We start from the raw sequence: 26,701 nt of genomic DNA, 5'->3' as shown, positions 1-26,701 counted from the left end.
CATTTTAATATACAACGTACTTGAATTGCTGTCCCATGTACTGTATACTCGGTTTTTCAACTTACAGAGCTCGATTTCGAAAGACACTTGCGAGTGTTGTCACCGCACCGCCTCACCAAGTTGAAGAGGACTGGCTGGAAGACAGCATATCTCTCCATGAAGACATCTCGGAAATCTGTCAGACACATATAACGCTGGTCTTGTAGATCAGACGTAACAAAAAGTGAATTCACTGTCAATCTCTCAGCAACTCGAGAAATCGCTGCGGGAAAACAGCTTCACAAAAAGTTTCGTGCGACTAAGCACTATTCAGAAAATCTAATGGTGATTACAGGAAAAAACAATAGTTGCAGACGCAATCGGTGACCGCCGGATATGCAATAACTACTTGAACTTTTAGCAGCTGAACAACAACAGAAGTGTACCAAAGGAAGTGGGGAGAAAGTTGGCTTCGCACTAAAACGATAATTGTTAAGTGTACGAGTTGCCCCCTGCGGAGGAGCGGAAAGGAGAGAGGATGTCCGAAACTTGCAACTGATCCCACGGAAAGATGCTTTCCCAACGTCGTTACGAATCGGTAAGACACCGGTGAGGCGACCAACTGGTGAGGAGCTGCGACGAGTAGGCGAGAACTGGCAGAGGAGGCGAGTGGTTCGTGGCATGTGGGGCGACACCGTGCGAGCTTAGTGATGGGGGCGCTGGGAGGGGCGGCGTGGGTGGTCGCGTTGGCGCTGGCGATGTCGCTGGCGGCGGGGGCGGGGGCGTGCTACGTGTTCCCGGCGGGCGTGCCCGACCCGTGCGTGGGCGTGTCGTGCCGGCACGGGGCGCGCTGCGTGCCCTCGCGGGACGGCCGCTCGGCGTCGTGCCGCTGCCCCGCCTCCTGCCCCGACTACGGCGACCACGAGGGCTCGCGGCCCGTCTGCGCCAGCGACGGCCGCACCTACCGCAACCAGTGCGAGCTGCGCCGCGCCGCCTGCGCGCACGCCGCGGACCTCGCCGTCCGCTTCCCCGGCAAGTGCGGTAAGTCCTCCACCCGCACTGGACCCTCACGTCACCACGTTGTGGTTGGTCCTTCAGACACAACGGACACAGACATCACTACGTTGTGATAAGTCCTTCACACATAAAGAACGCTCAGGTCACTGCAGTGCCGTAAGTCCGTCACACGTAATGGAAGCGTACGTCACTACAGTGCGGTAAGTCCTTCAAATGGACTGGACGCCCACATCACCACAGTGTGGTAAGTCTTATGCATGCACTGGACATTCATATGATTACAGCGTGATGAGGTCTTTACAGACCCTGGTTGCTCGCATCATTACAGTGCAGACACACACACACACTGGTTGCTAACAGCACTATAGTGCAGTAAACTCTGTATCCACTTTGGCCTAAGAAGTAGCAACAGTGTGCTCACTTTACCGCCGTGCAGTCTATCCTGAATGCACACTGACAAATCTCATCACACACACACACACACACACACACACACACACACACACACACACATATACTGGTCACTTACAGGACCGCAGAGCAGTAAATCTTGAAGACGCGCTGGCCATTCACAGCACTACAGTACAGTAAGTCCTGCACATACATTACTCAATCAGAGAATTACAATGCAGTGCGACATGCAGACAATCTCGCTGCTCATATGGCCTGAGTACACACTGGGCAATCATGATATTACAGTGTGGTATGTCCTAGATGGTGAGATGACGATATACCAAAAATGTAGATATGATATATATTTTGTGGATTTAATACCAGTGTTCATACATCAATGTTATGATGTCGATATATCAATAATGTTGATACATTTCCACATTATATCCAACATTTTCGTATGCTTTTCCTAATGTTATATATATATAAAGAAAGAAAGAAAAGAAACTTAGAAATGTTCAGAATGTAACCATATGTACAAATTATTTTGGGATGTGAATGTAAAATGACTCTTCCCACAACATTACGACTTATCATACAAAATGATTCATGGAATACGTAAGTAACTAACTAACTAACTTGGTAAATTACTGGTGTCTTTGAGACTGCTAAATTGGTGGCCCCACTATATATCAGAACCCATTGTATACATAACTCTTCTTCGTGACTGAAGTTAGTTATTGTTACCCATCCGTTCAGTTTAGCTATTCAATCAAATCTATTTTGCATGGTGTACTTGTAAATTGTTGGCTTGCAGCTGAAGAAGTCACATATTGCATCTTTCGTTGCTTTCTTACGATTGCGATTTGTTATTAAGCTAGTGTAGTGGAGGTGGTTCCTAACACTGATGTGTGGAGACGCTACAAAAAACAGTAGAACTGCTGAGGGTAACATTTCCGACAAAAGTTTGCAATATTCTAGGATTACATCAAACATAAACTCACACTTGGAGCTCCCCTATCTGAAATATAAACTTGCACTTGTAAAGCATAAGTCAAGCGCAAAGAGATCAAGTGTGACAAGTATATAAAAATTAGTGGCCAGTAGTACGCGTTCACAAGACTCTTATTTTGCACCTGCGTTTACCCTGCCGTCAGTGTATAAAAAGTTCAAACGCCGAATCTGCGGGAATAAATATTTCTCGCCTTCCACCATCGACTTCTTACAATATCGACCAGCTGTCCACGAGGTGTCCGTCAGGCTTAGACAAAAATGTTGTAACCCTCACTTTTACGACTGAGAAAATTACTACCTCGGAAGGCCTCAGCGTTTTTTCATTTTTTATTATTCGATGCAGAAGATTATTTATTCCAATCAGTAACACCTTCTGTTGTTCTTAAAAAAATTGGTTCACGCTACAAACGAACAACATTGTAGTGAATTCTAACACTTAATTAGAAAAATAGTAAACTGTAATATTATAAGCATGCTCCTTAGCTTTAGGAGATAGAAAGGAAGTCAAGAAGAGTACAGTTTTGTTTCCCATCTATGCCGAGATAATTTGAGACAGAGCACAACCTCGAATTATGGAAGGAAATAGACCGCGCTCTTTACAAACAGCTAATCCCGGCATTAGCTTTAGTCGTGTTTGGGGAAACCACAAAAAACTTAAATCTGGATGACCGTCCAGTGCTCTATCTTTACCCCAACTCACTTTGTGATTGTAATGGTGGAATCACGTCAGACGAATCTTCTCCGAAAAGCTGAGATACAAGTACAAAATAGTATAAATTACCTCGACGCTTCCTGAATTCTGATGCACCTGAAGGCTTTCGTCATTGAGATAACTTCCACATCACGCACGCAATCCGTGTGTTCTTCCCAGCGGTCCCGATGACCGCAGACCGGTCGCCACATTCAAAAGCCTACGCTATTGGAGCCCGGTCATCCATTGTTAACGTTCGTACAATGTTTTGAAATGTCCGCTGGACAGCCGAAAGCGGTCACCCACATTGTCCGTCAGCGGCATCGCGTGAAGCCCCTGTTTGTTTGTCCTGGCAGGATACATGCTTGCGGTGAAATCCATTTTGCGTTACTGCTCATGCCAGTCAGTCATTATCATCTGTCATGTCTAGGTTTCCCATATTGTTTTTAGCAGAATTGAGGGATTTTCAAAATAACACACATAAATGCAGGACAAATGAGTAAAAATCGGGACAGGGTAGAAATTGGCTTAATTTATTTTCACATAATCAACCATGTTAGTGATGAGAGGTTACCAGCAGTTCTGTATATACATTTCCGACGTAAGTATAAACTCAAATTTCATACATTTTGCATTGAAGAAGGTGGTACAGACATACTAGTATTTGAGTAGCACTTTTCGGTGGTGTGTTTGCTCCATAAATTTATTTTCATTTGCTATCAGATTGTAGAAACCTACACAAGGGAAGCTAACAAATGTGGTTTTTATCATTGTCACAGCTTTTGTTTATAATCTGAATATTATTGTTTCACCTGTGCGCAATACTTTAATTACTGAGCATACAATTTCGACTGACGCATTAGAGCCTCGAATGGCAAACGAAAATTCAGCCAAATTTTAATATGTGTGAAAGTGACTAAAAGTTTGCTGTTATTTTTCACCGACGCATTTGATTTCGTATTCAAGTCCAGCAGTTTACTTTCACATTATTTATTTACACAACAGCAGTCGTCAAACAATTCGTAGCACTAGACTGTACAAAACTATACAGTTCTTGAGCATTAGCTTAGCTCATTGTTTCATTAAGGGCGATCCACCTCATTGGATGAAGAGATTTCAGAAATGGTTTCCATCATTTGTCAATATATCCAACGCAGTTATCACAGAAACCCGTGGTGATATCATTAAAATGATCAAGTGTCACCAGTCCCTCACTTTCCAAATCATGTAACGGCTGTTTTACTGCAGATAAATAATAACTCGTTGGGATTTTCTAGCTTCTAATTTGTTGAGCACTGTATTTTTTTGTCTGCAACGTCTACTTACATTTTCTTTTTTAGTGCACAGAAAACGACGGAAAAAATACTTAATTATCTTGAAAGGAAATTTAGTAGGATGAAGAAGAGGAAATTTTTGAATAAATTCTTCTGAATAATGAGACACTGGCCAACGAACTGTAGGTAGGATTTTAATGCTTGTAAAACATCACTGAATCTTTCACAGTTGATAAAAGGGATAACAAATTAGTTTTACAACGATCTAAAAGTTTCTTGAATTCTACTTCAGCAAACTCACTTAGTGATTTCAGTTTTGTACACGTGCAACATAAATATGGAAATGTTGATAGATTTTACAAATCATAATCTGTATATCAATGGGTAAACTGTCTGCGCCACTTTGGCGAACACTGTGCGCTCTATGATCAAGGACATGCTACTCTTACTAAATTTCTTTCACTATTTTCTTGCGAGTTAAGAATAATATTTTTTCCCTTTCTTTTTATTTCCTCTATAATTTGAATTCCTACAACTTTCTGCTCAGAGTCTCTGCACTTTCAGCATTAATGTTCACTAACTACGACTACGACTACTACGTGAATTTTAAAACCTAATCAGTAAAGGAACCAGTCTGAAGTTCGTGTGGCTAGAAGATTCTATCACAACTGAAATAAACCATGCTTCTTTCACATCATTCATTATTTGTTCCATTGCAATCGGCACAATCATGTTCGTCAAACTGATTTGATTTTCGTCGGCAAGCACAAGAATTTATTGTCGAACAGTGATTTAATTCTGTCAGTGATGCAGTCATAATCTTTTGTTATGCATCACTGTGTGGGACGCAAATGTGGCTTCTTGATCCAAAATTCCTTATCCATGTCTGAAACTATCTTCACAGATAATTAGTTATCAATTTCTGATCTTTGTGAGTTGGAGCTGGCATGCTATTGCCCGCCTCCGACCTTTGAACTGACTCATCCAGCCAGTTATGAGACGACCTAGCATTTAACGTGGGTTCCGACCCACTGTCCAACTCTGCTTTTTTCACTTGGACAAGCATTACCACACGTGAAAGAAAATTGCCCGGAGACCGAACACAAGACCTTTCGATTTCTAGTCGGGCACTTTACCACACATCTTCCTGCCTGTATTGTATAAATTCTTGTTGTACATATCAGTCGTCGTATTTTTATTATTACTTTCAGTCTTTATTATATTGAATTTTCTCTACAATTTATATTTTGTATGTAATTAATCTCTGTATGTTAATAATGCTGTATCAGTATTTAATAATTTCATGTCCGGAACACGTAAAACAAGTAAATAAACCTGAGCCACACCTTAGAATAGTACAACACACCGAAGTCAGAATACGTGCAATACCTTACAGAATCGCGGGACCGCCGAGTTTCGAAAGAACTGAAGTGTACGTCGAACTTGACAACAAATACAGTTTACTTTCTTCGTGAGAACGGAGCGTAATGCCAGCGTTCCAAAACTTGAGGCGAAAAATGTATTGTATCAGGGCAGGTGATTAGTTTAGAAACAAAAAAGTCACGCTATGTACGACGAAAATCCGGTACACTTTGTTGTCCACAGAGGTAGTTTAAGGACCCTGGGAATTTTGTTAAAACTCGGGACTGTCTCGGAAGAATCGGAATAAATGGGAACCCTAGATAAGCTTCATATTGGTTGTCTTGGAATTCGTGTATGTAGTAGACTAACTCAAAACGTAAAGCAACACGAGCTTCAGAGGACAAATTGGCAGTGATATGGCTGCGGTACCATTTTATTACTTTAACCTTAGCCAGGACGGACCCTCTGGTAAATCTCGTCTTGACAACAAAAAGTTGTACACATACATGTTTCATTTTTTTGGAAGACCTGCAAATGAGTTGTGAAACAATAATTCCAACAAAAGAGGCTCTGTTTTATTACATAGCATGTAAATTGAGCACAACAATGCGAGCATAGCAGACAAATCACCTATTAGAAATGCCTGTAGGATAAGGGGGCTTACACTACATTCGATACTATGTTTTTCATGTTTTTCATGTTAGATTATCATGTATTGTTATCTACAAAACACTACTGTTGACTGCTGTAAATAAATGTGTCACAGCAATATACTTGTAAGCTCATTAAGCATATAAAATAGTTTTCCTTGCCTATTGGCAAATGTGGCAGCTGTATTGTTACACTTAAAATGACAAGACAAAGTCGATTACACTTCATACATTCCAGGTGCTCCTACATCAAATAAAAGGGCGTGGCCAGCGAGTGGCAGGGCCAGCAGCTACGTGAGATCTCAAAAAAATTTATCCTTCACCACTGCTCTCCTTGGAACTAAGAGCGCCGGATTAGACAGTTTTTGCACTTTTCATTCCCTTCGCTCAGGGGGACGGGCAGACTGCTTGAGGGCTTGCAATACCCTTTTCAGCCTTTTGATGTACAGCTACAATTTATTTACTTTTTTAATTCATATTTCTTTCTAAAAGCTGGGCGTCTTATATACATTTTCCGCTACTCCCTCCACCTCGCCGCTCCTGGTGCTATTTCTGCATTTGCTGTTGTGGGTGGTGGTGGTGGTAGTAGGGTGTCGTCGACGGCTCCAAGCTGCGGTCTACAGGCTACGCGCTATCCTCAATGGAGGGGGGGGGGGGGGTTACAGGCAGCACACTTTTTTTTTCTCGGATCATTGCAGGGTTCCATGCCTGACTCGGCTGTAGGTTAGTTTTTGTACTATGGTCGGCCATATTGTAGATTACAACAAAACCTCCTTATGGGATGGTGTGATTAAATAGGCCATTGAAAATAGAGCTCAAAACTATTTATAACTGTACCTACAAATGAGACAGGCATAGAACCCTCCACTGAGGCGAGAAAAAGAGAAGCGTACCCGTACAGTGAGGTCTGCTGGTAAAGGAGATATTGCACAAACCGGAACGGACAGTTCGCTGTCGGGTGACGCCACGCCTACCACCACCACCATTACTCTCGGCGGCAGGGAACAATTGACGAATGGGACGCCGACCCGCGCATAACTGCAGCCATCAGCTACCACCCGAAGATGACAACCACTCTGCGAAAACATAGTGGAAAACTTACGACGTGTTCCCGACGGACGCCCGAGAATTCTATAAGTTAGAATTGCACCAGAAACACATCATATCGAATATCAAGAATCCTTTCCTTGTGTCATTAGCCAATTTCAAGTACTACTAAAAGTGTGAATATGGAAATGATTCGCGCTTATCTGAATGTTACTTGCAAAACAAGAAATACAAAATTTTCAAATGTGTGTGAATTCCTAAGGGACCAAACTGCTGAGGTTCTAACATTCTGCGTGGTGTCTGTTTGTTCTATATCGTGTCTTTCTACCACTTTCGCGCAACGACGCTCTGAACGTGTTTTTTAGGGAATTGACTAGTTTGAACCTGGGTCCTCTTGCTGGTAAGGAGACGCCAGACCACACATTACATGTAGAGTTCAGACGAGTTCAGTGAGACTAGCGATGATATAACCAAATACTTAATGATTTTAGCGTCAGCTTCACTGCACTCCCTGTAAAAGAATCTTAATACTAACTAAATTTAGTGGAAGGGGTTCAAGGCTTTCCTATTTTTAGTTAGCTGGTAAAATAACGTCGAAAAAGCAGCTAAGTTTACCATTGGAAATTTTATTCTACTCACAAAACATTGTTTATAAATTGCACTATTGATAAAAGGAAATGTTTTAATACAGGATGGTAAAAACCAACTGCGTTCAACAAAAATGTGAACGAATATTTCCTGAATGGGTTTCCAAGTTCTACAATGGATCGAAGGATGACCTATGCCATATCACATCTATACTCTAGGTTTAAATTAAGTTTCACAAAAGAGAAAACTATCAAAATGGTCTACAGTGACCCTCAATTATCTTTAATTACTTATCTAACTTGTCGTAAATTACAGTGGCTGATGTGGCTTCTCAATAACCATATTACAGAAAAATCATCGCGTTTCAGATTTTTACTTCAAGTGGCAAATGTGAACACCATGAGCTTTAATTGACGATCGACACTAGTATTACGCAAAAAGGGGGTGTAACAGATGAGACTTCTGCAGTTCTGAGTGAAGCTTTATGCGCTGTTATGTGGCATCGCGTGCGTTCATTACCTTGTCGGTGTTCGTCAGGGGGCGGCGTGCAGCACAGCTCCGCTCACCTCGCTGTCTCGGAAGCAACTCCCTCCTAACTTCTCCTTACTATAATTTAACGAAGTTGGTTTAAATAAACAATCTGGCTGTGTTTTCATCTGACCAGTCAGGGTCTCAATGTTAACCTTAAGCTCCGCCTACAAAAATTCTGTCTATCCAATAAGAAACGTTATACTTTTCGTGGTGGGGCAATGTGAAAAAGTCTCACGCTAAAACTTGCAGCTGGTGTGGTCCTTTTAGTGTTATCGTAAGATCTATACCGTTCTTCTGGAGGGCTCTATCTTTTAAGATGGGCTGGGGGGGTGGTCCTGACGTAACAGAGACGCGAAAAAGTCTCACGCTAAAACTTGCAGCTGTGGTGGCCCTTTTTGTGTTATCGTAAGATCTATACTGTTCTGCTGGAGGGCTCTAGCTTTTAACATGGGCTGGGGGTGGTCCTAGCGGTTAGCTGGCGACGTGGGTGTCCGTCTCTTATCGTAGGGCCTTCCAGCTTAACACAGTTCTGCTCTCGGCTTCTGTTCTCGTTTCTCCCCTCGGAAATGCGTCTGTCTCAAGGTGGGAAGGTATGACATGTATTTAGCCATTCTTGTGTTGTCTGTGGTATTCCGTTTGCTCACTCATTACTCGTATTACTTTGGTTAATTTAATGAGTCGATTTATACTGCTGGATTTGCTTATCATGTCAGGGTTTTCATGGAAGGTGTTGGATTTGCCTGACACCTTACGTATCACCACCCTTCGAACTTAATTTTTGTACTGAAGTTAGGCAATGATTGAATTGTTGTCTAAGCCAGTCAAAAATTATTCCGTTATCTAAATTTTGTTGCCTACTGTTCAGCCACGTTATTCTGTTCTATGCTAGTTTGTATTACTAATTTATATTTTTATATTCTTCCACATTATTATCAAAAAATGTTTATATTGACAAGGGAAGAATATTTTTATTCTATTATAATTATCATTTTTTAATTATTTTCTTTCTTTATTTAATTGTGAAGTTTGTTTTTTAAGAAGTTTGTTATCGAAATTGAGGAGTCTTTCACATCGATTTTCTTAGAAATATTGTTTTTATAAATGTAGTAATTAAGTAAAATCTATTACTAACACATTTTCTAAATATCATGTACAAGTAAAATGTTTTTGTTTCTAGACACTCATTTCAACATTGTTACACTAACAAATGAGGATAATTTCCAAGAATTGCTTTGACACAGAAATATACATACACAAGTATTGAGATATTATCCTATTAAATGGTACAAATGTTTAAAAAAGGGGAAACATACAACAAGATAATTTTTTATTCTTTGTTTTTATAAGGAGAAAATAAGTAAAATATAATTCTTTTATTTTTATGAGGATAAAATAAGTGGCATATAGTTTTGTGTTTATTATGCCTTACTTTTGTTCTTTATATACTGTCCATTTTAGAGCTAATGACTTATTTTTATCAATAGCCTATTTTTTACTTAAGTCCATAGTCAATGACTGTTATTTTGTAGTTTATTAGCTGTCTGGTGTGCTTAAATTATTTAGTTTTTCACACGTTTCTTTTGCACAATTCCTATATCACATAATTTGATTTCACACATCCACACAATCCTTTGAATGTTTAAGCATGAGGTTGGTGAATGTTTTTGCGCGAAGGTGATGGACTTGAGCGAGATGGATGTGGGCAACTATTTGATGTACAGCTTCGTTCGTCGTTCCTTGTTGGCTTTGCAAGTGTGTGTTGCTGTTGTGAAGGTCCCATAATGGAATGGAGCTGTGAGTGCAGAATCTCGTGGTTTACTGGCTTTGTATGCGTGAAAGTCATCATTATGTGTCGCTGAAAGCGGTCGGTTTTCGTTGTAATACTTCACAGACGACTAGTTTACAATAGGATAGGGATTGGTCTAGCGGTTCTAGGTGCTCAGTCCGGAGCTGCACGACTGCTATGGTCGCTGGTTCGAATCCTGCCTCGGGCATGGATGTGTGTGATGTCCTTGGGTTAGTTAGGTTTGAGTAGTTCTAAGTTCTAGGGGACTGATGACCATAGATGTTAAGTCCCATAGTGCTCAGAGCCATTTGAACCATTTTTTTGATAGGGATTTGGGAAGGTATGTCATCTAATCTTCACCCATCTTCTTTCTTGGTCTCAATCTTGCAAATCTTCAACTTCTGTTCTTCCTGCTTTTCTCTGCTTCTTACTTGCTTCTTGGTCCTTCTCTGGGCAGGATATGGAAATATTTATTGATAACTAGTCGCTTTGAAGTTCTCCTCTTAGTAACAGTTTGGTAAATTGTTTGGGCGTGTCATTTTTACTTTGGGGACGTTTTCTTCAATTTCGTGCATCAGTGTGCTATTTAATAGCAGTAGTGTGACTTTCAGACATATTTTTTGCCAGTGGTGGCTTGCCCAAGAGGTCTTCTCGTCAGGCCGTTTTTTGCTCACTCCACTGAGTCGGGGCGTTGGGAGACCCTTCTGGCATTCGGTGTCCTGTCGTGTCTCTGTAGGGTTCCGCCACCGTGTGGTTCCGTGTTCTGTCCCAGCAGGGTTCCTCCACTGTGTGGTTCAGTTTGGCAGCAGATTTATTTACTGCCCACTTCGGTTACAAGGGCCTTCTGTTGGTCTCGCTGTCCTTTCCCTTCTCTCGACGCTTCTGCCTTGTAGGAATCGTGTCTTGCAAATTACGTCCTTTCCTTTCTTGATACTTCTCGCGTTGCAACTTGTGGGTCATTGCATCTCGTCCTTGCTGGAGTTTTTACAATGGTTCTTGCAAAAAGTTTTACTTATAATCATCTAACAAATGTCTAGTAGCTACATTGTTTTACGCCTTCTTAAAAGCTTTACAAATTTCGGCGCCCTTTCCATGTTACAATTCTAAGATATTTTGAGTCTTAACGTCTACAAGAATCCTCAAATTCGTTTTTTATTTTTGTGTAGTGTCGTGGTGTATATCATTTTAGTATTTCATGCTGTTAGACTATCTACGCTTTATCCCTTCACCTTACTCTATGGTACTATTGGTGTTATTTTTGTTTTTTTTTTTTAAACTACTTTCTTTTTCCCACCTTCCTCTCTCTTCATTCTTCTTTCTCCTGACAATATTACCTGCAACATAATCTTGAAATATTGTGCTGATTATTTACCAGAAATAAAATTAAGCTTCAAACTTTTTGATATGGCTCGCATGGTGAAGTCCTAAGGTTTTGCCTGTTTTTGGGTCCATTAGTTCCACAGCATTATCATGAGCACTTCGGCTAATTATGACAGGTCCTTTGTATGCAGCGTAAAACTTATGTATTTTGTGTTTCTGTTTGCTGGAGAGATGGTGTGTTTTTACAAATACTTTCTGGCCTACTGAGAATGTTCTTTTAATTGCTGTTCTATCTCCTCTTTCTTTTCTTTTAATGGCTGCCTTTCTGATGTTGGAGAGTGCTGTTGCTATGACTTGTTCGTGCTGTCTACGTGGTACAATAGGAAATCTAACATTTTCTCTGGTTATGTTTGGGGGTTCAATATTTTTAAGTACAGTAACTGGAGGTAGTAGTGTAGTCCTATGTGGCATTTCATTTATTACTTCTTGAAAATCTTTAAGGTATATATCCCAAGTGTTGTGTCTTTTGCCTGCATATAATCGGTATAAAGTGCCTATGTCCTTCATAGATCGTTCTGCTGGATTTACGCTAGGTTTGTACTTAGATATGTAGATGGGTTTTATTTTGTGTTGTTTTAACGTGTTCTGCCATTGCACTGATTTGTATTGTGGGCCATTATCCGAAATTATTCGTTCCACTCGACCTACTTGTCTGAGAAAATCTTGTCTAAATGCTTTACTTATAGTAAGACCTGTTGCCCATTTTAATGGTGTCAAGGTAACATATTTAGAAGTAAGTTCCAAAACGAGAAATATGAAAACATATCCATTTTTTGTGCGTGGGAGGGGCCCCATCAAATCTGTTGCAGCTATTTGTTTTAATCTTTTAGGGATTATTGGAAAGTGACATGTTTAGTCCCCATGCATTTTTTGCATTTCACTAATACTGTTCTAATTCGTCTTTCCATGTTAGGAAAATGGCTTGTTTGTTTTATTTTTAAAAAGCATTTCTTTGGTCCAAAGTGGCCATTACTTAAATGTATATACCATATGTACTTATTAATTAGTTCATCTGGGATATAAATTAGCCATTCATTCGTTGCAACATTTCGTCTAAAAAATAAAACATTGTTTTCTACGAGATAGTGCTGTCGAATGTCTGGAAAATCATTACTTCTCCACTTGTGTTTGATTCCTAGTATTTCGGGATCCTTGTCCTGTTCTTTGCCTATGTTTTTCAATGCTGTCGTAATGTAGTTTTCGAAAGGTACTTGTTTCATATAGTACATCGTAAACTGGTCTTCTGCTGCTTCCAAACCTATGTTATTGGATGCACCCTGAAGACATCGTGATAATGCATCTGCTAATACATTCGCTGGTCCGGGTATGTGTGTAATAGTGAAGTCAAATTCTTGTAGTACTAACATCCATCTGGGTAACCTCCCATGAGTTAGTTTGGCGGATAACAGAAATTCTAATGCTTTGTGGTCAGTGTATACGTTTGTTTTTCTTCCGAATAGAAAGTATCGAAAACGTTGGAAGCCCCATACAATGGCCAATGCTTCCAGCTCCGTGACTGAGTAGTTTTTCTCGCTTTTTGTGAGTACCCAACTGGCAAATGCAATTGTTCTATATGATCTTAGTCCTGCCTGTTCGTATTCTTGGAATAAAACAACTCCTAAACCTGTTTTCGCGCTATCAGTGGCCATACAAAAATTTTGTGTTGGATCAGGATGTGCTAAAAACGGTGCTGTTGTTAGTGCGTTTTTCACTTTTAAAAATTCTTCATTGGCTTGTTGATCCCATACCCATGGCGTGTTTTTTCCAGTCAATGCACATAGGCGTGGTGTTGCGAGAGAGTCGATCCAAATAAATTTTTTATAGAATTTCGGTGAGACCTAGAAATCCTCTGAGAGTTTTCTTATTGTTTGGAGTACAGAATCCTTTGATTGCCGTTAGTTTTTCTGGGTCGGTCATCACCCCTTTCTCGGAAATTATGTGTCCTAGAAATTTGACCTCTCGCCTTCCAAATTTGGATTTTGTTATATTTACTGTGACTCCATGCTCTTTCATGATCTGTAAAAACTGATTTAATATGTCGCTGTGATGTTCCCAAGAGGGTTCTGCTATAATCACATCATCAACATAACAAGTAATTTTTTTGTAAAATTTCAGGACTGAGTATAGTATTAAATCCCCTAATAAACGCTGCTGATGATATGTTTAAACCAAATGGCAATCGTTTAAACTGGTAACATCTACCGAATACGATAAATGCTGTAAATTTTCTACATTCTGAGGCCAATTCTATTTGCCAGAAACTACTCCCTAAATCAGTTGATGAAAATATCTTAGCACCGTGTAAGTTTTGTATCAATTCCTCTAATTTTTCTGGGCGATCTGTCTCAGTGATTATGATTGTGTTGATCTGTCTGGAATCAAGCACTAACCTGATGCTCCCATCTCGTTTTTGTACAATATGGAGCGGGCTATTATATGTGGAGGTAGCTGGTTCAATAATATCGTCATCTAACATTTTAGATATCTCCTGGAATACTTTATTCCTGTAGCTTAATGGGATTGTATAGGGTGGCACTCTAAACGGTTCGTGCTGTTTTACTTCAAACTTGTACTGAAAGTGTTTAATACTGCCAGTCTTAGGTAAAAATATCTCTGCTTTATCTCGTAAAATACCCTCTAATTCTCTTTACTGTGTTCCGAAATACCTTGAACTTCTTGCAATTTTTTGTCGATTTCTTTATGGACTTCTAACATGAGTTGAGGCGATTCCCCCTTTTGTGCATACCATTCTAATTCTTCATCCTCTTTATCTCGCGTCATTCTTAATTGTTTGTTTATAACTGGTATTTCTTCTAATTTTAGCTTTTGCTCAAAGAGAAGTGTGACATTCCCGAATGTTACGCTACCTTTCCCCATATCTATTATCGCTCGTCTCTCATTTAAAAAATCTGCAGCTATAATCAAATCTACAGTTAGTTTAGGTATAATCACGAAGTTGGCTTCGATCTTTTGACCTTGACACGAAAGAATTAACCTTGTTTGTCTCGTAACTTCCGCAGCATTGTTTCTAATAGGACCTCTTACTTTAATCTTACGTGTTTTCAGAACTGGCAATTCCTCATTGGCATTACACTGCATGAATAAATTTTCTGAGATCGCCGTCAGTTCTCTTCCGATATCAATTACAATATTGACTGGTATATGCTTTACCATGGCCTTCACAATTGGTTGAATTTGAAAGGGTTGGTTCTGTTCTTCTTCTTCTTGCATCAACGAATCCTCCACTGAATCATACATGAGTCTTTTTAGGAATTTCCCTTGTGAATTCGAACTTTCTGTAGGATAAGCTTCGACTGCTACTTCTCTCTCTTTTATTCCCTCTTCTCTATTTCTTCCTTCATTTAAGCTTTCTTCAACATCCTCTACTTCTTCCTCATCCTCGTCTATCTTCTCCTTCTTCGTCGCTGCTTCCACATAATCGCATCTAAATGCTCTAATTATCGCTTCATAACTTCCTTCATTATATACGTTGAGTTGTGTGCCCACTCGTAACTTATTTTCAACGTCTGTCGACTGCGCATTATCCTCATTGAATTCGCTTTCCCTGGTTTCCATCTCAAATAGCTCTGTAATACTCATTACTTCGTCCTTTCCTCCTACATTCGTTGTGCATGCCTCTGGTAATTCATCTTCCTCGTCAGTATTCTCCCAATTAATTTCGTCCCAACACGATATTGTTATTTTCTTGCCTCCGTTTTCATCTGGTCCCTGCGGATTTGTTTCTTCCTTCTCTTCTCGTGATAAGATTTTTACTTCTCTGTTCAAGGTGCTGCAATTGTCCTGGGTCGGTGCGTCATTCTCTTTGGCATGGGCGCTTAGCTGCCAATTCGAACGTTTATCGGGGTTTGGTGGCCTTACCTCCACCTCTTCTATCTGTATTCTCTTTTCTTGTTCAGCTTGTTGATAGTGGTTTCTTTGTTGATAATTTGTCGGTCTATTGGTTCTCCAGTACCCGTTCCGGTTGCCGTTATTCCCTCTGTAATAGTTGTTGCCGTTCCTGGGTGAATTATAGTTATTGCCATATTCTCTTCTAAATGCATAACCGGTTTTTTGTTGAAATCTATTGTCGTTTCTTGGTGCGAAGTTATCACATGGTTCGTAATTATTGTTTCTTCGTACTGTGTCTTGTGGATTCCACTGCTTTTTGCTTTCGTTTTCACGTGCGCTTCGTCTTTTTCTTGCGTCATCTTCCGAAAATATGAACTCTAGTTCCCTCAGAATACCTTTAAATTCTTCGACGTCGTTGCCTCCGCGACCTACTAATGATTGCTGGTATTTCAATGGTAGCTTCATCGCGCATAATTTAATCAAGTCTTCATCACTGTATGGTACATCTAAGCATTGATTTTTCTTTGCCATTAATTCGAAAAATTTTACGGAACTCTTCTCTCCTGAATTTTCAAAATATGGGTTCTGTAATAATTCGTACGTCACTCTGTTCTGTGCTTCGCTGGACCAATATCATGAGAGAAACTTCTCTCTGAAATCTTCGTACGATCGGCATGTCGCTGCAACATTCTGCATGGTTTCTGCGACTGTTCCTGACATGTGTGCACATATAAAGTCTAATTTGTGTGCTAGCGTCCAGTGTTCTGGTAATCCTACTCGGAATTGATCAATAAAAGTTCGTGGATGTAATGAGTTTCCTTCTCGAAAGTGTTGAAATTTTCTGACTGTGAGGAAATGATCGTTGTCGTACTTCGTCATAGTTCCATTTGAAATTCGCGATTCTTCGCCACTTTTGTTTCTGATCATTTCTCCCGTCGTTCTTTCCGATTGTGGTACATCCATTGCATATTGTCCACTGTAACTTTCGCCTACCCTTGCGTAGTATCGTTGGAGTGGTACGCAATAATTTTCTTCCATCGGTTGTGAACGTGTAGCTGAATGCATTGCACTGTACTCTTCGCGACCTGGCTTTCCATTGTCAGGCATTGGTTCGGTATCTTGTCTGGCTAACCTTGCTGCTTCATTGCACGATCCAAACCGTCTTGAAACATACATTTGTGGTTCCGCATGTGTTTGTGATGACGTTTGTTCATCAAGAATTTCGAAACGTGTTTGTTGCTGTGCAGGCTGTCTGATTTCACGTATGTTACTTTCCGCCTGTGATTGGAATCGCAAATGCGTAATATCTTCGTTAATTGCTTGTTTTTCCGGTTCTCTTACAGATACGGATGTGGTTGCAGACTCTGTGCTTGTTCGATCCTGTTCACTACGCTCTTCAATGGTTTGCAACAACTCTGTTCGCAATTTCTGAAATTGTCGCTTCGTTTGCGCTTCTATTTTGACTACGCGGTTATCATATCTTTTCAGCGCTGCTTTTGTGATACGTTTGTGTAACATACTGTTTCCTAAAACTTTACGCGCTGTACCTGCTGCTTGTCTAGCAATTTCGTTTATCTGTTTCTCTAGTTTCTTGACTTCTCCCTGGGTGTTGTTACGTAATGTTTTGATCTCGTCCTGAATGTCATTACGCAATGTTTGTACGTCCGCTTGTACCTTGTCAATGTCTGTTCTCAATTGATTGTGACCTGTTATTAAGTTTCCTATCACTTCTCGAGATTCTTTTGCCTCGTCTTCAATATGACTTAGGTGTAACTGAATTTTTCGTTTGTTCTTTAATCGCACGCATTTGTCTCGTGGTTTCTGCATTCTGAATTTGAATTTGGTTCGCTATGTCTTTATTTTGCCTTGTCATGGTTTCCGTAATTTGTGGTAATAATTCTGCCGGATTGGTGGGTTCTATTGCGTTTTCTTCCGACGTCCTACGCTCTGTGTTTTCGCTCAAGTGTTGGTTCGCAACCGATTGCATTGAACTGTGCTGTGACACGTTTCTGCTCGCATTCCTTATACTCTGTGGTGAGGGAGCTCTGATTACTTGTACTATGGGTTCTACGTATTCAAGACGCAAGTTAGAATCCTCATCGACTGTCTCTCTACTTTCCTCCTCCTCTGTCGTATGCTGACTTACGTTTTCTATGCCTTGACGTACATTATCCTCGTTATGGTGCGTTATATGTCCTATTTCTCGCGATACTGCATCGCCTGTTGTACTGTCCTCTATTCTCTGTCCACTTTCATGCTGGGTCTCTACCTCAATTCGGTCAAGGTCTCGATCTACCATTGCTAATCTTTCCGAATCCCTTATTTTCTGTTTTAAAAGCAATTCACGCGCCCTACTTCGAGTCAACATGCGCTCATACGATTTCACGCGTTTCATAAACTTTTTGTTCACACGACTTGACACTTATTATACCCAAGACTGACAATCCACTCACTTACTTGTTGGGTCAGAACAAACTTCTCAACGATGTATCCGCCACCTGTGCGCTTGCATTGAGGAGAAAACTTAATTCTAACAATTTTTGAAATTCGTAACTTAATTATGCTATGGTCTCTCCTAGAATGTCTCACTATCTATCGCTGCAGCTACTGTTTTCAACTATTTATGCCTTTCCAAAAAAAATTTTTTTTTTACTACGAAAAATTTTTAACAGGATATTTTTCTGACCTAGTTAGGCATGTGGTCGACCTTCAATCATGGTATTTTACCATCCTGGCAGGGTCGCCATTTTCTAACATTCTGCGTGGTTTCTGTTTGTTCTATATCGTGTTTCCCTACCACTTTCGCGCAACGATGCTCTGAGCGTGTTTTTTAGGGAATTGACTAGTTTGAACCTGGGACCTGTTGCTGGTAAGGAGACGCCAGACCACACATGACATGTAGAGTTCAGACGAGTTCAGTGAGCCTCGCGATGATATAACCAAACACTTAATGATTTCACCGTCAGCTCCACTGCACTCCCTGTAAAAGAATCTTAATACTAACTAAATTTAGTGGAAGGGGTTCAAGGCTTTCCTATTTTTAGTTAGCTGGTAAAATAACGTCGAAAAAGCAGTTAAGTTTACCATTGGAAATTTTATTCTACTCACAAAACATTGTTTATAAATTGCACTATTGATAAAAGGAAATGTTTTAATACAGAATGGTAAAAACCAACTGCGTTCAACAAAAATTTCCTGAATGGGTTTCCAAGTTCTACAATGGATCAAAGGATGACCTATGCCATATCACATCTATAATCTAGGTTTAAATTAAGTTTCACAAAAGAGAAAACTATCAAAATGGTCTGCAGTGACTCTCAATTATCTTTAATTACTTATCTAACTTGTCGTAAATTACAGTGGCTGATGTGGCTTCTCAATAATTATATAACAGAAAAATCATCGCATTTCAGATTTTTACTTCAAGTGGCAAATGCGAACACCATGAGCTTTAATTGACGATCGACACTAGTATTACGCAAAAAGGGGGTGTAACAGATGAGACTTCTGCAGTTCTGAGTGAAGCTGTTATGTGGCATCGCGTGCGTTCATTACCTTGTCGGTGTTCATCAGGGGGCGGCGTGCAGCACAGCTCCGCTCACCTCGCTGTCTCGGAAGCAACTCGCTCCTAACTTCTCCTTACTACAATTTACCGAAGTTGGTTTAAAAAAACTATCTGGCTGTGTTTTCATCTGACCAATCAGGGTCTCAATGTTAACCTTAAGCTCCGCCTACAAAAATTCTGTCTATCCAATAAGAAACGTTATACTTTTCGTGGTGGGGCAATGTGAAAAAGTCTCACGCTAAAACTTGCAGCTGGTGTGGTCCTTTTAGTGTTATCGTAAGATCTATACCGTTCTTCTGGAGGGCTCTATCTTTTAAGATGGGCTGGGGGGGTGGTCCTGACGTAACAGAGACGCGAAAAAGTCTCACGCTAAAACTTGCAGCTGTGGTGGCCCTTTTTGTGTTATCGTAAGATCTATACTGTTCTGCTGGAGGGCTCTAGCTTTTAACATGGGCTGGGGGTGGTCCTAGTGGTTAGCTGGCGACGTGGGTGTCCGTCTCTTATCGTAGGGCCTTCCAGCTTAACACAGTTCTGCTCTCGGCTTCTGTTCTCGTTTCTCCCCTCGGAAATGCGTCTGTCTCAAGGTGGGAAGGTATGACATGTATTTAGCCATTCTTGTGTTAGTCTGTAGTATTCCATTTGCTCACTCGTTACTCGTATTACTTTGGTTAATTTAATGTCACGATTTATTCGGAGCTATGTGACGTACTACTGGATTTGCTTATCATGTCAGGGTTTTCATGGAAGGTGTTGGATTTGCCTGACACCTTACAAGGTCATCGGTTCAAACTAAGTTAAACTAACTTATGCTAAGGACAACACAGACACCCATGCCCGAGGGAGGACTCGAACCTCCGGCGGGAGGGGCCGCGCAATCCGTGTCATGGCGCGTCTAACCGCGCGGCCACTCCGCGCGGCAATGTTTCTTGCCTGTCAGCAAAGTAGTACGTACAAATTTCAAACAAACAGTACCTGTTGCTACCATTTCTGACTACTCTGTAACAGTAGAGATGGTTTCCAGAATGAAACTTTCACTATTCAGCGGAGTATGTGGTCTTTTGAATCTCCCTGCCAGTGTACCGGACCATGAGTTGAAACGGCGACCAATGTTCCCGCTAGTCAGGCACGACACAAGACCCATCATCAGTTACGTTTTGTCAGTACTTTTCTGCTATTCTGTAAACTTCTTAGAAGCTCCCCTGCCGCCTTACAGAGTTACCACTCGTCACAGGATCTCCGAGTTGGCGCGAGATCGTCACACAAGTAGGCGGTAGTAGAGAGGCGTTGTGCTTCACGGAGAGGTTTACTGTGAGATAGCATACACCAGGAAGAGTCGCGAAACACATTAATGACTTCATAGCACATACATTTCACAAAATGACGACGTCAAGGAAATCAGAGGAACCAGAACTGAAACGGAGGTTTAGCGTCAGTAATTCATCCCACGCGCCATTCGCAAATGAAACACGGAAAAGGGATTGGGGGGGGGGGGGGGAGGAAGAGATAGTACCACCCCACATACTGTAAGGTGATTTGCAAAGAATAGATTTATTTGTTAATGTAAGAAAAAAGTTTATCGACATTTCTGCCGAGTATCCTTCTTTCAAGTGGTGCTTTTAAAACAAGATAACATGCAGTGCTTCTGAGGCGCTTGAAATTGCGAGAGAGGTACTGACGAAAATGCTCTCTGAGGGCAGTACGTGAGATATGCCTGCGTTGCTCAGTCAGTAGGAACTTTGTCCCCGAAATACACTGCCTTATCAAAAGTATCCGGACAACGGTTACTGGGAATTAGTATGAGGCTTATCCACCGCACGTCTTTATGGCGGCTTGAGCTCTGCTGGGGACACTTTCAGTAGGGTGTCTGAATGTCTGCGTAGGAACGGCATTAATTCAGAGGAGATATTGATGTTGGACGATGGAGTCTGTAACGAAGTCGACGTTCCATCTCATTCCAGAGCTGCTTCACTACGTTGAGGCCAGGACTCTGGGCAGGCCACTACATTTTAGAAATTTTGTTGTCCACAAACCATTGCCTCACAGATGCAGCCTTATGATAGGGTTCACTGTCATGCTAATACAAACATCGTCCCCGACCTGTTCCTCTACTGTATACAAAACACAATGCTGTAAAATGTGTTCACATCCTTCAGCAATTAGCGTAATAAGTGGACCAGACCACCATCACGAAAAACAACACCATCTACATCTACATGATTACTCTGCAATTCACATTTAAGTGCTTGGCAGAGGGTTCATCGAACCACAATCATACTATCTCTCTACCATTCCACTCCCGAACAGCGCGCGGGAAAAACGAACACCTAAACCTTTCTGTTCGAGCTCTGATTTCTATTATTTTATTTTGATGATCATTCCTACCTATGTAAATTGGGCTCAACAAAATATTTTCGCATTCGGAAGAGAAAGTTGGTGACTGAAATTTCGTAAATAGATCTCGCCGCAACGAAAAACGTCTTTGCTTTAATGACTTCCATCCCAACTCGCGTATCATATCTGCCACACTCTCTCCCCTATTACGTGATAATACAAAACGATCTGCCCTTTTTTGCACCCTTTCGATGTCCTCCGTCAATCCCACCTGGTAAGGATCCCACACCGCGCAGCAATATTCTAACAGAGGACGAACGAGTGTAGTGTAAGCTGTCTCTTTAGTGAACTTGTTGCATCCTCTAAGTGTCCTGCCAATGAAACGCAACCTTTGGCTCGCCTTCCCCACAATATTATCTATGTGGTCTTTCCAACTGAAGTTGTTCGTAATTTTAACACCCAGGTACTTAGTTGAATTGACAGCCTTGAGAATTGTACTATTTATCGAGTAATCGAATTCCAACGGATTTCTTTTGGAACTCATGTGGATCACCTCACACTTTTCGTTATTTAGCTTCAACTGTCACCTGCCACACCATACAGCAATCTTTTCTAAATCGCTTTACAACTGATACTGGTCTTCGGATGACCTTACTAGACGGTAAATTACAGCATCATCTGCGAACAACCTAAGAGAACTACTCAGATTGTCACCCAGGTCATTTACATAGATCAGGAACAGCAGAGGTCCCAGGACGCTTCCCTGGGGAACACCTGATATCACTTCAGTTTCACTCGATGATTTGCCGTTTATTACTACGAACTGCGACGTTCCTGACAGGAAATCACGAATCCAGTCGCACAACTGAGACGATACCCCATAGGCTCGCAGCTTGATTAGAAGCCGTTTGTGAGGAACGGTGTCAAAAGCTTTCCGGAAATCTAGAAATACGGAATCAACTTGAGATCCCCTGTCGACAGCGGCCATTACTTCGTGCGAATAAAGAGCTAGCTGCGTTCCACAAGAACATACCGTAATGTCAACTCCTTGCTTCACTGTTGGCACTACATGTGGTGGCAGTTAATGTCCTCCAAGCATTCGCCAAACCCAGACCCTTCCTTAGGACTGCCATGGGTTATAGCGTGATTCGTCACCCCAAAACACTCGATTCTAGTCATCTGCTCTTCATTAGCGCCGCTCTTTTCACCACCTCAAGCGCTGCTTACCATTGACTACAGAAATATGTGGCTTCTAAGGAGGTGCACGACAATTGACCCCCACTTTGGGACTCCCAAGTGATTTCTTCCGATGATGTCATGTGATTTTTTGCACCCACTGTCCGCAATGCTCCACGGTCCTGTACTGGCTGCAGTGAGTAAGATCAGCTTGGTCTTGATTTAGCTGGGGTTTGTTCCTTGACGTTTCCATTTCACAGTCACATCACAAACAGTCGACGTGGCTAGCTTTAGAAGGGATGAAATGTCCTTCGTGGATTTGTTTCTCTGAAGTGACATCCAGTGACAAGTTCGTGTTCGGAGTCACGGAGTTTTGCTGACCGACCCACAACACGATATTCCCCGTCTCCATTCATACTGGCGGGTCCGCCCCTCTTGACGTCTAGTGGCCAGCTATGCATTATATAGATTTGCGCAGATACTCCTGATCAGCTAGTGTACAGGCTATCGGGTTCGAGTCCCAGTCCGGCACACAGTATTAATCCATCAGGTTGTTTCAGAAAAGAAGCTTTCTTTCCGCCACAGAATGAAACCTGTATAAAATCAACTCATCTTTCTTACATTAAAAAATATGTATATATTTAACGAGTCAGATTGGAAGATTACAAGCTGTCTGGCTTGCCTCCTTCCATTTATAGTAAATTAATCTGCCCTTTGTCACAATTGGTTATAGGTAGGACACTTGGTTAACTCCCATTACTTTAATGTATTACATGGAAACGTATTTTATAAGAATTTCAGTGTCATCGGTAAAGGCGCTAATAGTTCCAGACTGTGAATACGTGAGAAATGCACAGCTCGCACACTGCTCTGAATGTGGCAGGTAAGTCGTGGGCATTAAGAGCTTTGTGCCGGCTTCAGTGTGTCAAGTGGCCTGCAAATCTTACGGAACCTTCCGATCTTTTTCACTAAGTCGGGGTTAGCGGCCTGTGGTACGACTCGCCTCTTCAAATGGTCGAGGACAACAATTCCAAGTGCTTGCTGGGATACCACAATTTATGGCGGAAATGTACAAGTCTTGGAATGTTGGGGCAAAGCACGGTGAGAACAGTGACCTTGGGAAACTCAGAAGTGTTAAACAACGCTCCGATTCGCCAGTCACCGGCTGACATCAGACGGGAATTTCTAGGACAAACTATAGAGGAAGAAGTGCTCTGATTGGCCCTTAATTGACGATATTTTGGGATGGGAATTTGTAAAACGTGGCACTGACACGCTATTGGTGGAAAATACGAGTAGTAACGTTTTTCCTGATTGTCGTTTGCAGACAGATTGATCCTAATTGCGGAGCTGAGTGTTGGTGGAAGAAAAAGGGGCAATCTTGGTTTGATTGTGTATCGAGATAGGTCGCTGGTTCCAGACATGGTGGCGCTTGGAGGTATCAGAGTCCTGACGAGCGAAATTCTGATTCTCTTCAATGACCACGGTCCTCTGACTTACCGCCACAACAGATTGGTGAGAGTATACAAAGTGGTGGTTAATGTTTAGATAGGAAGTGTACCGTTGCCACAACTCTCGTTTGATGTCGTATTCAATCGACCACTGGGGTTTCTAACTTAATCGTTGGATTGTAGTGGATTAACGATTTAATGTCCAGCTAGTATGCGGTATCCATCCCTCCGCTTTTCTATCTTGTTAGCTGTCGACAACAGTTAACGTTGTTTTTTCATAGAATGTTGATGCGAATATTTGGTAACTGGTAAATATAATAAATAATTGGTTTATGTTTCATTTTCTTTTTTTATTTGAAGGTGCACGTAGTTCCCTTCAAACCAATTATATGTTCTCTTGATTGAGTAAATACATATAGTAGGATCATCGCAATTTCCCACCTTATATTCTACGTTAGGGCATTTGAAGATAGCGATTCTGTTGCATTATTAGGAGTTAACATGGAGTCTTAAGGCGAATGTGACGGGATCTGGGTAGGTCCATTACTCTGGTAAGTTTCACAATCTCACACAACGGGGCATGCTGCAAGATGAGTCCCATGCTTGCAGCAGAGAGGTAGACGAATACTGCCCCGTCTCATTGGACCTGTTTTCTACATCCACATCCACATCCACATCTACATCTACGTACATATTCGGCTGCAAGCCACCATATGATGCGTGGCGGGCGGTATATTTTTCCACTAATAGTAATTCCATTTCCCGTTGCACTCGCAAGTAAAGGGAGGAGGAAATGACTATATGGCTCCATACGAACCTTCTCTTATCTTGTCTTTGCACTCATTACGCGAAATGTTCGTTGCCAACAGTAGAATCGTTCTGCAGTCATCTGCAAATGCCGCTTCTCTACATTTCCTCAATAGTGTTTCACGTAAAAACGTCGCAGAGGTCCCCATTTGTGTTCACAGAGCGTCGCCATAATACTCGTATGTTGTCAAACCTGCTAATAACGAATCTACCAGCATGCCTCTGTATTGATAGTACCGTAGTACAAACCCCTGTGTAAAAGACAAGAGTTCTCATTTTTTATTATTGTTTTCGTTCTTTGTAGGTTGGAAAATTTGTAGAGCAGTCTAGAAACTGCCATACTTCAATAAAATTTAATTTTAGTTTCCTTATGGGAGCAAGGTGGGGGGGGGGGGGGGGGGAGGCGAGTGCACATAAATATGTAAACTGCAAAAACACAAGAGATTACTAAGTCTGATCGGCGTAGGAAAACTGATGACTTTCAAAACCCATTCCAGTCGTCTCGTAGTGGATAAATATAGGACCTGTATGATTTGCAAGGGAATCTTATACCGTTATTCCTACAAAATAATGGTAATTTCACGTTACGGTAATGGAAGTATATAGCGATCACACACCCTTCTCTGCAAAGTAGGCCACATAGCTCAACAATATTGAGTTCTGCTGACTGCGGTGACCAGGGGAGATGCGACAGTTCGTGCTCGTGTTCACAAAACCAGTCCGGGTCGATGTGAGCTGTGTGAACAGCGGCCCTGTCGTCTTGGAACACGGCATAACCATTACGGAACAAGTACTGCATCATGGTATGGAACTTGTGGGGCGGCGGGTTAATAAAAATTAATAGTAATTAGGAAATATTAGACTATTGTTCGCCGTCTTTTACGAGAGCCTGGAAACTACACTCCTGGAAATGGAAAAAAGAACACATTGACACCGGTGTGTCAGACCCACCATACTTGCTCCGGACACTGCGAGAGGGCTGTACAAGCAATGATCACACGCACGGCACAGCGGACACACCAGGAACCGCGGTGTTGGCCGTCGAATGGCGCTAGCTGCGCAGCATTTGTGCACCGCCGCCGTCAGTGTCAGCCAGTTTGCCGTGGCATACGGAGCTCCATCGCAGTCTTTAACACTGGTAGCATGCCGCGACAGCGTGGACGTGAACCGTATGTGCAGTTGACGGACTTTGAGCGAGGGCGTATAGTGGGCATGCGGGAGGCCGGGTGGACGTACCGCCGAATTGCTCAACACGTGGGGCGTGATGTCTCCACAGTACATCGATGTTGTCGCCAGTGGTCGGCGGAAGGTGCACGTGCCCGTCGACCTGGGACCGGACCGCAGCGACGCACGGATGCACGCCAAGACCGTAGGATCCTACGCAGTGCCGTAGGGGACCGCACCGCCACTTCCCAGCAAATTAGGGACACTGTTGCTCCTGGGGTATCGGCGAGGACCATGCGCAACCGTCTCCATGAAGCTGGGCTACGGTCCCGCACACCGTTAGGCCGTCTTCCGCTCACGCCCCAACATCGTGCAGCCCGCCTCCAGTGGTGTCGCGACAGGCGTGAATGGAGGGACGAATGGAGACGTGTCGTCTTCAGCGATGAGAGTCGCTTCTGCCTTGGTGCCAATGATGGTCGTATGCGTGTTTGGCGCCGTGCAGGTGAGCGCCACAATCAGGACTGCATACGACCGAGGCACACAGGGCCAACACCCGGCATCATGGCGTGGGGAGCGATCTCCTACACTGGCCGTACACCACTGGTGATCGTCGAGGGGACACTGAATAGTGCACGGTACATCCAAA

The 26,701-nt window shown here is 42.0% G+C and overlaps 1 protein-coding gene across 1 annotated transcript in view; it reads left to right on the top strand.

Annotated features, from left to right (window-relative positions):
* Nucleotides 1-737: 737 nt before the first annotated feature.
* Nucleotides 738-26,701, top strand: part of LOC124788576 (agrin-like) — a 293,248-nt gene continuing 267,284 nt past the window's right edge. Inside the window, exon 1 of the mRNA XM_047255847.1 lies at nucleotides 738-1,020. Coding sequence (XP_047111803.1) covers nucleotides 738-1,020 — 283 coding nt within the window. The remainder of the gene's footprint in view (nucleotides 1,021-26,701) is intronic.

This window comes from Schistocerca piceifrons, chromosome 3, assembly GCF_021461385.2.
Source record: "Schistocerca piceifrons isolate TAMUIC-IGC-003096 chromosome 3, iqSchPice1.1, whole genome shotgun sequence".
NCBI classification, from domain to species: Eukaryota; Metazoa; Arthropoda; class Insecta; order Orthoptera; family Acrididae; genus Schistocerca; species Schistocerca piceifrons.
This window is presented reverse-complemented; position numbering and strand designations above follow the sequence as displayed.